The sequence below is a fragment of the Betta splendens genome, chromosome 22 (genome assembly GCF_900634795.4).
Source record: "Betta splendens chromosome 22, fBetSpl5.4, whole genome shotgun sequence".
NCBI classification, from domain to species: domain Eukaryota; kingdom Metazoa; phylum Chordata; class Actinopteri; order Anabantiformes; family Osphronemidae; genus Betta; species Betta splendens.
In genome coordinates this window covers 8,088,936-8,100,422 of record NC_040900.2, presented here as the reverse complement: position 1 = coordinate 8,100,422, position 11,487 = coordinate 8,088,936, and the positions used below count along the sequence as shown (strand labels likewise).

Sequence of the window (11,487 nt, the reverse complement as noted above, 5' to 3'; positions counted from 1 at the left end):
CTGCCAGGCGTTATTTAAAAAAAAACGACCGGCGAGAAATGATACCAAGGTCATTTTCTAAAATGTAATGGATGTTTTTATAGAGTAAACAGCGAAGAAATTAAACTTGGCAAATTAAGATGTTGTGAAGCCACATCCTCAAGCGAGTCACATAAAAGAGGCTTCCTACAAGTTTAAGCTCAGGACAAACTTGATTGACATCCCCATCAGCTTTATTCTAAATTTTATCATCACATTTACTGTTAATATTAATATTCCTGTTCCATTTATTTGGTTTGATGTTCAAAGATGTAGTGTGATTCTGTGTCCAGTTACAGCCCCCCTGTGATAAAGTCCAGAACAGCTTGTGTTTGTGTTTGGTGTTGCCAGGAGATTTCTCTAAAACAGAAACAGGTATCTGCTGTACATGTACACTTCACCTGCAAGATCTTCAATTATGGAAGTTTTGGAAAACTCTGATGAGGTAAAGTAACACAACAACAAGGCATTAACCTTATAAAGGACAAAATGTACATTAACGTAATACATATTTTTGATGAGGATTCATCTTTTCCAGAATTGAAATAAATATAAATTATTAATGAGAGCGTTTCTAACCTATTTCAGGTGGAGTCTAATGAGAAAGAGAGGCTGAAGATGAGAATTGCTGTGCTAGAGGAGAGCGTGAAGTCCTGTGAGGTGGAGTGTAAAGCTAGCAGAGAGACGGTGCTGAGGCTGGTGGCTGAGCTGGACCAAGAGAGGAGGAAGGCTGCAAACAGCGCAGCTGCACTGGATTCGCTCAAAGTGGTACGTCAAACCCCACCAACAGAGGCTTTTAGTTTAGTATTATATTTGACAAGAGATGTGTGGCCCTTTGTGGTATTTTGTTTCCTGTAGGAGATGGACGGCCTGGTGGTGGGAAGGAGAAGTGTGGAAATGGAGACACACACCTTAACAGAGAGACTTGAGGCCAGCAGAAGAGTGATGGATGCCGCGAGACGGGAGTCAAGCTGTCTGGAGAAACAGGTGAAGGAGCTTGAAAGAAGGCTCCACGCCAGCCAGGAAGACACACAGGCAGCTGAAGAGAAACTACGAACCTTCTTAAAAAAAGTATCAGGTGTGCTGCAAGTCACGTCCGAAAATGTCATTCTGCCCACGGAGAGAGACATTTTACAGAAACTGGATACGGTGAGCGAGTGCTGTTTCCACATGCATCTCTCTCCATTGTATCTCCTTCTTTACTAAACATTTCAAACAGTACTTCATTTTTAAATGAGGTTTTAGTAATCGGCCCACTGACCTGTGCAGACCATGACCGAGCTGGAGACCAGGCTGTCTCACGTCTCCCGGGAGCTGCACGAGCGCACGGAGCTCCAGCACGGAGCACTGCAGCGCGCTCAGCTTGCGGAGCAGCAGGTGCAGGACCTGAGGGAGAGACTGCAGGGTCTGGAAACGGAGCTCCTGAACGCGGACGTGCACCGCGACGGGCTGCGGCACAGCAAACAGCAAGTGAGTCACAAGAACGAGACACAAAGCAAATGAGGTGGACTTTCATTCCAGGTCCTGCGGCAAATTTCAAAGGTTTATTTACTAGTTGTTTTTGCAGTATGAGGAGTTCCTGGAACAGCTGGCAGAGAAGATGAAGGTGGACAGTATTGCTGCAGATATAGGTTTCGACATGAGGCTGAAACTCATTCTGTCACGTGCAGAGCAACTTGTTAAACAAGAAGGAACTGCTCTAGTGGAGAACAAGAGTTTGACCTTCAGTCTGCAGCGAAAGGTAGCCAACGCTGTTACTGGTGCTAAAAAAGAGCATATGCAAATTATTGGTATCTATTATGAAAATATTTCCCGTGTCCAGTTAAAGTCGCACAAGGAGCAGCTGGAGAGCAAAGGGCTTCACATCCAGTTCCTAAGGAAGAAGGTCTCAGAGCTGGAGGAGGAGAGGAGGAGCCGATCAGCTCTATCTGCGGAGCAGGAGGAGGGTCGTCTGGAGGCGCGGAGACTCCAGAGGAAACTGGAGCGTCTGCAAAACGAGCTAAAGGCCACAAAGCTGTCCAACACTGAGCTCAAGGCCCAGCTCTCCCACACTAATGAGCTCAAGGTAGAGGGCAAGAGGGTTGCATTTTCAGTGCATAATGTTTAGAGGGTTCTTTTTTCAGTATGGGAGGATGGAAAGATTTTTTTTTATTTTGAACCAATCATCTAAAAGCAAGTTGCCTTTGAAATAAACAGTTATAACAGTTATTTTCATGTATTTGAGAGAAACAACATTATCTCCTCGAGTAACGGTCGTTTCACTAAACACCTGTGTCTGACGTGCCAAGTTGAAAGTCCTGGAACAGAGTCAGGCCATGCAGGAGCAGAAAAAGAGAGCGGATCAGCTGGTGGAGGGGAGGAGCAAGCTGGAGAAGAAGCTGAGCTCAGTGAGCTCAGACCTACAGAGCAGAGAGATGAGGAGCAGGGACGATCAGCAGCAGCTCAGCAGCCTGAGGCAGAGCCTGGCGCTGCTGTCTGAGAGGGAGCGAGAGGTGAGGACCAAACGCCGTCAGCTCCCGTTAGACACTCACGTCCTCTGATTAAAGCATTTCGAGAGTTCCAGCTGTCACATTATGAATTATTGGAGCGTTTTATTGCTTTTTTAGCTGGTGGATTTCCGCCTGGTCGTCTCCCAGATGCTTGGTCTAGACGCCAATGCCTTGATTCACCCAAACTGTGAAATCATTAAATTGCTGGAGACGGTTCTTCACGCTCAACACCACCACCACCACCACCTTCATCACCATGGGAATCTGCCCTGGCACTGTCCTACTCACCAGAGGCCTCATCTCCCCCAAATCCAGGATCTTCCTGTGGGTTCCTCGCTGGATGTTTCTGCTTTGAGGTCTGTCTGTCCAGAAGATGCACTACCTATTTAACAAACCCACATTTGTTTGGCTGCTCCAGGATTTTGGCAGTCTATAATAAAGAATATAGCAAAAATATATATTCAAGCTTCCTGTTGTAATGAAAATCACAGATTCACTGAACGACTATTAGAAATGACAATGATTAAAGGATAAATAAGACAATGTCAAAATGAGGATTTGGCATTCATTGATTTGATGATCGCATATACATACATTTCTCATTATTTTATATACATGTTAAATAATACAGGACTGTTATACATTTGATATTTAACTGACAGTCATACAAAAATTACATTATTTCTATAGGTCATAATTCTTCATCTCAAAGTTCTTTTTCATATTTAAAAAAATTAAACAGCAACATGTATAAAGACCATGGATGGCTGATTTTAAAGGTTAAACTTTTAAACTGTCTCTGACTGATATGAAAACACATCTTGGCTTAAATTAATTTTCCATGAATAGTTGTAATTTGAGTTAAAATTAGACTGTTCAACACACGTGCGAACACACACACACACACACACACACACACACACACACACACACACACACACACACTGAAGGGTGTCAGTGAATAAAAAGCAAAGGTCAGAACTGCATGCCAAAAATACAGGTACAAAAATAATTGCAATGATATACTGTACTGAATATTTTTTAACAAACGAGCTAATTCACAGGCTATCAGCATTTAACTTTGGTGCTATTCACTAGGGGTCCTCCTCAGAGAAATTCCACAGTTGTATGTAGTTCATTCTTCCAGCTGATGTTCAGTGTGGCCAAAAACTATTTCTTCAGTCTTGCTGCACCAAAGATGCTCTTTAATTGACACAGCATTACACACAGATGTTTAATCCTATGTGCTACACACAGAAATTAAATGTAGAGGACAGAAGTGTTTCTGCCATACAAATGGATGACCAAGATTAGTTTTTTGCTCCCATCACTTAAGGTTAAACTCTAATTGAGATGCAGTCCAGACACAAGTGCTCCTTCTGGCAGCCTACACTGGAGGTGGTCCATTTTTGTAGCTGAGCATCGGGTAGAAGGAGTGAGCAAAGTTGTTGGACTGGGAGCAGTAGTCCTCCTCGGAGAGTGGCAGCAGGAAGGCAAAGATCAGCAGGAGGAGCAGGAGGAGCTGGAAAGGCAACGCGGCCCAGAGGACACGCCGCAGCAACGGCGACCGTCGACCCGACGTCTCCGGATCAGAAGGGAAGGAAGCGGATCCAGCGCCGCTGTGAGACCTGCTCGCACACACATTCACAATGCAGCACAGACTCAGGTTTAGTCAGTAAATGAATCAAAACATCTGTCATGTGCTTTCTCATTTAAATCCCTAACTTCTGAACAGCATAATCACGTTACAACAGGAAGTTCAACATTAACTCTGCAAAGTAACTGACAAATTGAATTAGTTAGATCCAATAAACAAACTGAACTTCACTCCCTCCCACTGTAATCTAGTAACCTTCCCTACATATGCTTGATTGTTGAGGTGTCTTCTATCTGTTTTCAATCCAAATAAGATCTCAGTTCAGCAACAGGAGAACTGCACGGCTGTGCTTTACAAGCATCATGCTGTGCCAACATAGTGCAAAGCAATGTCGAGACATTGTTTGACAGTGATCTACATGCTGACTGATAAACACAACTAACAGGACAGTCACAGAATGGTTTCCAAGGCAAACATACCATCCTGCGCTAAACAATTACATTTAATAGGCGAGCCTGCATTCCTTTGCAAGGTGTTAGGATAAAAGACAAAGGCATGCTGCAAGTACTTTTAAAGGTTTGTGTCCTGCTGAAAATGCGAAGCATGCCGAGGCAAGAAGAGCACAGCCATTAGAAACAGCTCCTTTGACGAGGTAGTTAGGCTGAGGAACAGTTTAAGGCATGACACTAATTCAATTTTTGCTGACGGGGACTGGTACATGTAGGTTGAACCCTGATGTCTGAGCCAAGATAATCTTTACACCTAAATACTGGAAATAGGGAAAAGCCAGCTTGGTTCTGTCCAGCTTTTAGCTCTTAGCAGGAAAACAAATAAGTGTCTCCTAAACATCATAGTATTGATTTAACTGTAGTAATTACAGTCACCATCGTCCTCAGTAAAAACTGAGTAAAAAAAGCCACCGTTGGTTGAGCATTAGCTCACTTACAATATGAATCTATTGTGATGATAATATTAGCTTCATTTATTTATATTAGAAGCAAACAGTTTCATTCGGCTTTAAGCATGGTTTATTAAAGTAGTCCCTGGCTAAAAGAATGCATGGGCGTTAGTGATGTATGATTCAAACTCAGGTCTTGTTATGCTGTGACCAAAAAAGCCCCTTTGCCACGTCACATATGGAGACCTGAGAGTCAAGACTCACGGATGGCAGACTGAGGGGGGAAGATGGTGGATAGTAAGTGAGACAGCAGCAGCAGCAGCAGCAGAAGAGATGTCGTACAACAGAGAGAGAGAGAGAGAGAGAGAGAGAGAGAGAGAGAGAGAGAGAGAGAGAGAGAGAGAGAGCAAGAGAAAGGTAGACTGAAGCCTTGGCATTGTTCATTGCAGACATTTACTGGCTCGGCAATTTAGGAGGAAAACGAGGAGCGCGTGTGCTCAGTAAGAGCGCGGAGGTGTTAGACGAAGAGAAAAATACTGGTGTTACACAGTACGTGAGAAATGCCCCGGGTTAGCGGTAATAAGCAGCCAAGGACGCTGGCGGAGAAGAGGCCTTGCACCATTCCTTGTGATCTCTTATCGAGGATGGGTGGGCTGCCACGCATCTCCTCACCTAGCCTACGACACAGAGCGTCTAGACTTACAGAAGATGATGGAATTCACTATCATGAGCTGCTAATCTGGCACAAATGTCACAAACTAAAATTCACCATTACACTATTTGAAACACCTCTATTGTTTTGAGACCTGGGGAGGATTATAGAGAATAAATCAGCCTCCAAGTGCATCATGGGCTGATGAGTTCCATTATCTTCTGGGTGTGCTAGAAACCAACAGAAAGGTACCTGTGGTGTGGACTGCTCACAGAGGGTCCAGGCTGTGACAGACTACATTTGCCCCGTTGCTGTTTGCAATGAACAGGGGGAGGGGGGTAAAAGAAAGAAAGTATGTTTCAGTCCAGGCAAATCAAGACAAAGCTACCGATGAAAAGAAGTCCCCGAATGAAAGAGGAGCTGCGACAAAATCATATGTGAAGGTGACTGATTTTGTGGCCAGTGATAATAAGGAATCTGGCTTTTCAAAGTGCGTGGCTACTTTGAAGTGCAGCAGAGTGATCGCAAATAGGAAGCTACAAACTATGCACAGATGCATGAATTTTGTTGGTAACAATGACATTTAGTGACATTCACATAGTTTAAGCAGTGACATGCTTATTTGAATTGATCTTTACTGTCTGATTTGTAAAACAAACTAAAATGTCCTTAAATCACATACTGTATTCTTTTTTTTATCATTATTGCCAGTTTTCCCAAGAACAACACTACAAGGACAAAAAACTACACCAGAGTAAAAAGAAAAAGGAAATCTAGTGGGCAGAGAGAGATTTGTTGGAGAGAATATTTCCATTTGGAAAGGATGGAAATAAAGGTGGCAGCATTCCCCACTTGTCTAGCAGGATCTGCTCTGAGGTTAGACAACATGCAAGAGGAAGAGTAGAAGTTCAGAACTCAGAGGGGGGAAGAGGAGCAGGAGGAGGAGGAGGAGGAGGAGGAGGACAGGTTGTGGAGGTGTAGAAGTGCGAGGAGCGACTCAGGGATGACAAGGGTGAACCAGGCCTTTAACGGGGCATTCGGGGCACGAGTTACTGCTGTTTGTTCACAGTTTCACAACGGTTTACCAAACCTGGCTTTTCACAGAGCAGCATTCACAAGTAGGTGGAAACATTACCGATCGTCGCCGACTCGGCGTGCTCCGTCCTGATACAGGACTGAGGGACCCAGACGTGTCCAACTCATCAGCAGAGGACCAGGAAGACAGATCCTAGAGAAAACGTTTCCCCACAGATGCTTAGAGATGATACAGAGACGCCAGGAAGCAGCGAGTGTGAGTTTCAGATTTGTACAAATATGCAGTAATCAGTCAAATACCTGCTGACTGCTGGTGATGTCCAGGATCTTGGCCAGCTCTCTGAGGTCTCTGGTTACTTCTTTCAGCAGCAGTTTGAGGCGGTTCCCAATAACATGAACCTTCTCTTTGGCCTCCAGGCAGTCGCTGCCTTGAGAGTTGACCAGCAACTGGAGGGACATGTCTTGAAGTGAGGCAACCTTCAGCTGCGAGTCCAGCAGCTCCTGGCGAATTTGCTGTGGGGATTGTGTATTTAAAACATACATCCTAAAAGCTTCACTAAAGGTGTAACTACAGTACTAGTAACTAAAGTACCATAAGTGTTCTGTGATGGCCATGGAGCGTATCACTGTCCTGGATAGGGTCAATAGGAACCACCTCGTTCCTCCTGCGGTCGATGTTTTCCAACCAGAGAAGCAAACCGTGACTCATCTCATGGAAGTCCTACGGATCACATAGACCAAAGTTATATCGATTCAACCAATCTGACCATCACGGCTTCCCTTGGACACTTGGACTATTTCTGCCTCTTGAACACACTATTTCTGAGTTGTTAATATGCACGTGTTGCTGTTTATTATTGTTTATTATTATTTTTATTATTATTCTTTTACGCTCCTTTTTTTATTGCAATCCTGCACAATTCTTTTCTGTCTTGTGGCTGTTCCAGCAATTGCATTTCCCCACTGTGGGATCAAGTCAGTCAGTCAGTCAGTCAGTCAGTCAGTCAGTCAGTCAGTCAGTCAGTCAGTCAGTCAGTCAGTCAGTCAGTCTGTCTGTCTGTCTGTCTGTCTGTCTGTCTGTCTGTCTGTCTGTCTGTCTGTCTGTCTGTCTATATGGAAAGCAAGAGGCGCTTACTTGACACTGCATGAGGGCTTGTTGTAAGGAAGACCTCCAGTCATCCAGTGAGGTGCCCAGTTTGTCCCAGTGGTTGTTCATGTCTTTCAGTTTGACCTGAAGCTCTCGGGACTCATCAGAGTCTGACTGCACAAACTCAGCACTGCACAGGTTGATGGACAGGACAATAGCCTTGCGCTTGTCATAGGCCTTCTGCAGCTCCTGTACACAAACATTTCCATTTAACTGTTAGGATTGCTTTAATCAGCGTAGGAGAGAAGAAACTGAGAATTCAGGACCAAGTTGCTGAGAGTCAGTTTACAAGAATTCCAATACCTTGAGCTTTTTGATGCGCATCTCAATTGTCTGGATGTCTGTGCTGAGGTCCAGCCGCCGCTGCTGCTCCAGCTCGTCCTCGGTCTCTGCCAGCCACATCCAGACATTGTTCAGGTCAGAGTTCAGCTGCTGCCACTGCTGCTGGCTCTGCTTGGTGCGGATCTCTTTGCTGAGGTCCTGAGCCTGCAGGAGTTCCCAGCGCTCAATCACTCCTGGGGAGAGAGAACATAAAGCAGTTAAACAAAAACACACTATGAAAGGCTGGATAGAATACAGGCAGCATTTTTACATTTCAACCTTATATATAATCTTAAACATGGATCGTTGAGTTTGTTACCTGATGTCTGGGACTCTGAGCTACTTGGGTCTGCCAGTCCAGACACTGTGTCCTCCTCTTCTTTCAGCTCAACACCCATCCTCTTCACTGTATCGATGCTGCCACGACACTCACCCAACAGTCGCATCTATAGAAAGGACGTTACAGGGTATTATTTTGCACAGTACATGCAAAGTGGGGTTTAAATCACTAATTGAACAAAAACATTATTAGTTCAAATGCATTTAGGATAACAAGTGACTCATACATATCCCATGTATGAGCCATCCAGTTCCGTGCGGCTGCGACTGCTCTCTGTTTGTTGTAGCTGGAAACGGTCCAGAGGGTGAAGATGCGAGTCTGTAGCTGCAACCTCCCCTGTTGACACAACATGAGCAGGGTTTCAGAATATAGGTGAAACTTTTAGTCACAGGAATTTCCTAAAAGTGTTCACAACCCAAAAAAGGTACAGCAAGACCCCGTTCAGACAGAGAAACAAGATGTACTGTAGAGAGACAAAACGTTTGATGTGTGATTGTTGCTTCTTTTCCACACTTCAAATCAAACAAAAACATCTTCAAGGCAGTTCTTTCTCATCCTGTTTACACCAGGGGTCAAATCCATCACTTTCGTTTAATGTACCTCTGTGTGAACGGAGCATGAAATCCCTTCAGCAACAAATGCACAGGTCACACTTGTTCTCTGTGACAATGAAAACACACCATGCCGATTTAAAACCACAAAACGCACGTCAAAAATATCCAAAGGGGGTTAGCCACACATGAAACCAAAGGAAAGAAAGCCAGTTAGAAACAAGAGTTAGGCTCAATTCCATTTCAGTTCTGCAGAAATGACCCAAGCAGAACGAGTGCATTGAAGAAATAAAAATGGAATTAAACCTATCCCCAGGAGTTAGAAAGTGCTGCCACTGGTTACAATGGGTGCCCAAACCGTGAGAGGAAATCAACACAAATCAAAGACCAGCCGGTGAAGAGGCTACAGGTGTGGTATCACTCAGTGTAGTGTAGCTGTTACTGTATGTCTGGCCCCACACTGGGGTCTGCTGTTGCCTACCAGTGGAGGACCTCAGTGTTTGTTCTGTTAGTTTAACATAGGCCTCTGGGCTCTCTGGGATCACTACATCTGGAAGAAACATTATAAGCACACACATTCAGCAGTGGGCATTTCAACGTTTGACTCCCAGGATTGATCAGTTTTGGCATACAGACACAGCAAATAATTTCTAGGAAGTCAAGTGCTTATCAAAAATAACTTTCGTTCCACATAACAAATCGAATAATAACCAGAATATGATGTATGACAGAAAACGAACCTGACAAGTTAGAGGCAGGACGCTGCAGGAATTCTCCCTCTTCACTCTGCTGCTCTCTCAGCGCCCGGCTGGCGCTCTCCAGGCCACGGCTCAGGTCATAGTCATGGTCCCACTCCAGGGGGATGGAGTCCACGCTGGCTGGGGTGTCTCTGCCCGATCGCTCGGTCCGGAGCTGCGCGGCCAGGGAGGCCGAACGGCCAGAGGACGGCAGAGGCGACAAGAAGCCGTCGCCAAAGCGCTCGCTCCAAGGCAGGCTGGACAAATCGCCGGGCTCGTCTAGCTCCAGCTCGCGATCCGACAATGACACTTCTGTATCATCATCTGCAAGCTGAAGGAACGTTCATGGTATGTGTCAGTTTACGTATCAGTAAATAATATATTTCAAGTATTTACTGTCAAATATTAGTCTTACTGGAAGTCGAATCAGCTTTTTGTAGTAGCGCTCCACACGACCAAACACTTCTTGACAATAGCGCTGCAGCTCCTCCAGCTCCTCCTCTATGACAGCGGCATCTAGAGGCTCACACTTCTCTATAAGGGCCTCTCCTTGGTGGAAGATGTGCTCAATCTTGGCTGTTGTCAGGGAAATCTCCTGCTGAAACGACTGTGGAAATAGAGGAAAAAGACACCTTCTTGTTAAACTAGTAAAGGTTTCTACAAGTACAGCATCAACCTGAAACCATACTCATCCCAGAGTATGTATGTTTTTTCATAAATATTTCAGTACATATGTAAACATACCCTTAGTTGTTTGATCTTAGCCTGAATGTCACACTCGGAGAAGTGCTCGATGTTGGTAAGCTGCAGGTCCATCTCTGTCAGCCACACCAGGATGCCATCTCTTGCTGTCTCAAACTCCTCTCTCTGACTAATAAAGTGCTGCATTTGTGAAACAGAAACCATGGTGTGTGAATATACTAAACCTAAAACTGCATACTTATATCTTGTGTTTTGCATCAAATCAAACATGCACCTTAAGCCTGCGGAGGATGGAGGCCACCCTCTTCTGCAGGTTGTCCCATCTCTGATTGGCGTCATGAGCCATCTCTCTCAGGTGGCAGGAGGAGTCGGTGCGGTTTTCTCTGGCTAGTCGACGATATTGCTTGTTGATGAGCTCTAGCTGGGTCAGGCTTTCGTGGACTTGCCTCTGGAAGGCCTACAGAAACATTCAGAGAGAAACTATTAGAACTAAGGAAAGGAAGCTTTGAACTGTATCGTGCAAGTTACATTTCCCAGAAACTGTTTATGCACCTCAAATTTCTTAAGTTCCTCCTTGGCTACAGTGTACAGAACGCCAGAGGAGTTGGGCAGAGCAGCAGTCTTTTCTGAAGTGGCCAGCCACTCTTCAAATCGTGCGAAGTCTTCAAGGAATTTCTGCCATAAACGCCAAGTCTCCTCAATCCTAACAGTGAGAAATAGAAAGTTCAGTCAATATGATATTTATACAGCATAATAAAGTGTTCTCTATTCAGCTGGTTCTTACTTGAGTCTCCTCTCCATGGACAAGGCACAAATGCTCCTCCAGCGACGATCCAGGCTGCGAGTTGCCTGCTGGATGGAGTCGCACTCCGCATCAGTGGCACAGGCGTCGCAGTCGTGCAGAAGCACCTCGCACAGATTTAGGACAGACGCCACTCCTGTGCTGTGTTTCTCTATGTCACGCTGAAGCTCCTGAAAAGCACCAGTGTGGGAAATGGTC

General features: G+C 45.0%; 2 protein-coding genes across 14 annotated transcripts in view; one reads left to right on the top strand and one right to left on the bottom strand.

Annotated features, from left to right (window-relative positions):
• Positions 1 to 23: 23 nt before the first annotated feature.
• ccdc170 (coiled-coil domain containing 170) lies at positions 24 to 2,923 on the top strand. The gene is made up of 8 exons (XM_029139385.3): positions 24 to 463; positions 607 to 786; positions 877 to 1,167; positions 1,288 to 1,488; positions 1,586 to 1,759; positions 1,841 to 2,083; positions 2,307 to 2,510; positions 2,625 to 2,923. Exons 1-8 carry the CDS (start codon positions 407 to 409, stop codon positions 2,895 to 2,897), a joined length of 1,623 nt encoding a protein of 540 aa, XP_028995218.1. The 5' UTR covers positions 24 to 406; the 3' UTR covers positions 2,898 to 2,923.
• A 135-nt stretch (positions 2,924 to 3,058) lies between these two features.
• Positions 3,059 to 11,487, bottom strand: part of syne1b (spectrin repeat containing, nuclear envelope 1b) — a 64,239-nt gene continuing 55,810 nt past the window's right edge. For 9 of the 13 annotated variants that reach the window (XM_029139281.3, XM_055505963.1, XM_029139278.3 and 6 more), the window contains 16 exons: positions 11,272 to 11,459; positions 11,040 to 11,190; positions 10,762 to 10,944; positions 10,530 to 10,667; positions 10,201 to 10,392; positions 9,789 to 10,116; positions 9,530 to 9,598; positions 8,724 to 8,833; positions 8,477 to 8,603; positions 8,140 to 8,351; positions 7,825 to 8,025; positions 7,282 to 7,410; positions 6,990 to 7,202; positions 6,790 to 6,882; positions 5,907 to 5,965; positions 3,059 to 4,135 (listed from right to left, as the gene is read on the bottom strand). In XM_029139281.3, coding sequence (XP_028995114.1) covers positions 3,895 to 4,135; positions 5,907 to 5,965; positions 6,790 to 6,882; positions 6,990 to 7,202; positions 7,282 to 7,410; positions 7,825 to 8,025; positions 8,140 to 8,351; positions 8,477 to 8,603; positions 8,724 to 8,833; positions 9,530 to 9,598; positions 9,789 to 10,116; positions 10,201 to 10,392; positions 10,530 to 10,667; positions 10,762 to 10,944; positions 11,040 to 11,190; positions 11,272 to 11,459 — 2,634 coding nt within the window. In that variant the 3' untranslated portion in view covers positions 3,059 to 3,894. The remainder of the gene's footprint in view (positions 4,136 to 5,906; positions 5,966 to 6,789; positions 6,883 to 6,989; positions 7,203 to 7,281; positions 7,411 to 7,824; positions 8,026 to 8,139; positions 8,352 to 8,476; positions 8,604 to 8,723; positions 8,834 to 9,529; positions 9,599 to 9,788; positions 10,117 to 10,200; positions 10,393 to 10,529; positions 10,668 to 10,761; positions 10,945 to 11,039; positions 11,191 to 11,271; positions 11,460 to 11,487) is intronic. The other 4 variants (XM_029139291.3, XM_055505962.1, XM_055505966.1 and 1 more) reach the window with 3 other exon arrangements.

Coding starts and splice junctions, on each gene's coding strand:
- ccdc170 (XM_029139385.3), top strand. CDS start 407: ATGTACACTTCACCTGCAAGATCTTCAATTATGGAAGTTTTGGAAAAC. Junction 1,489..1,585: donor TGCGGCACAGCAAACAGCAA/GTGAGTCACAAG, acceptor TTGTTTTTGCAG/TATGAGGAGTTCCTGGAACA. Junction 2,084..2,306: donor CCCACACTAATGAGCTCAAG/GTAGAGGGCAAG, acceptor TGACGTGCCAAG/TTGAAAGTCCTGGAACAGAG.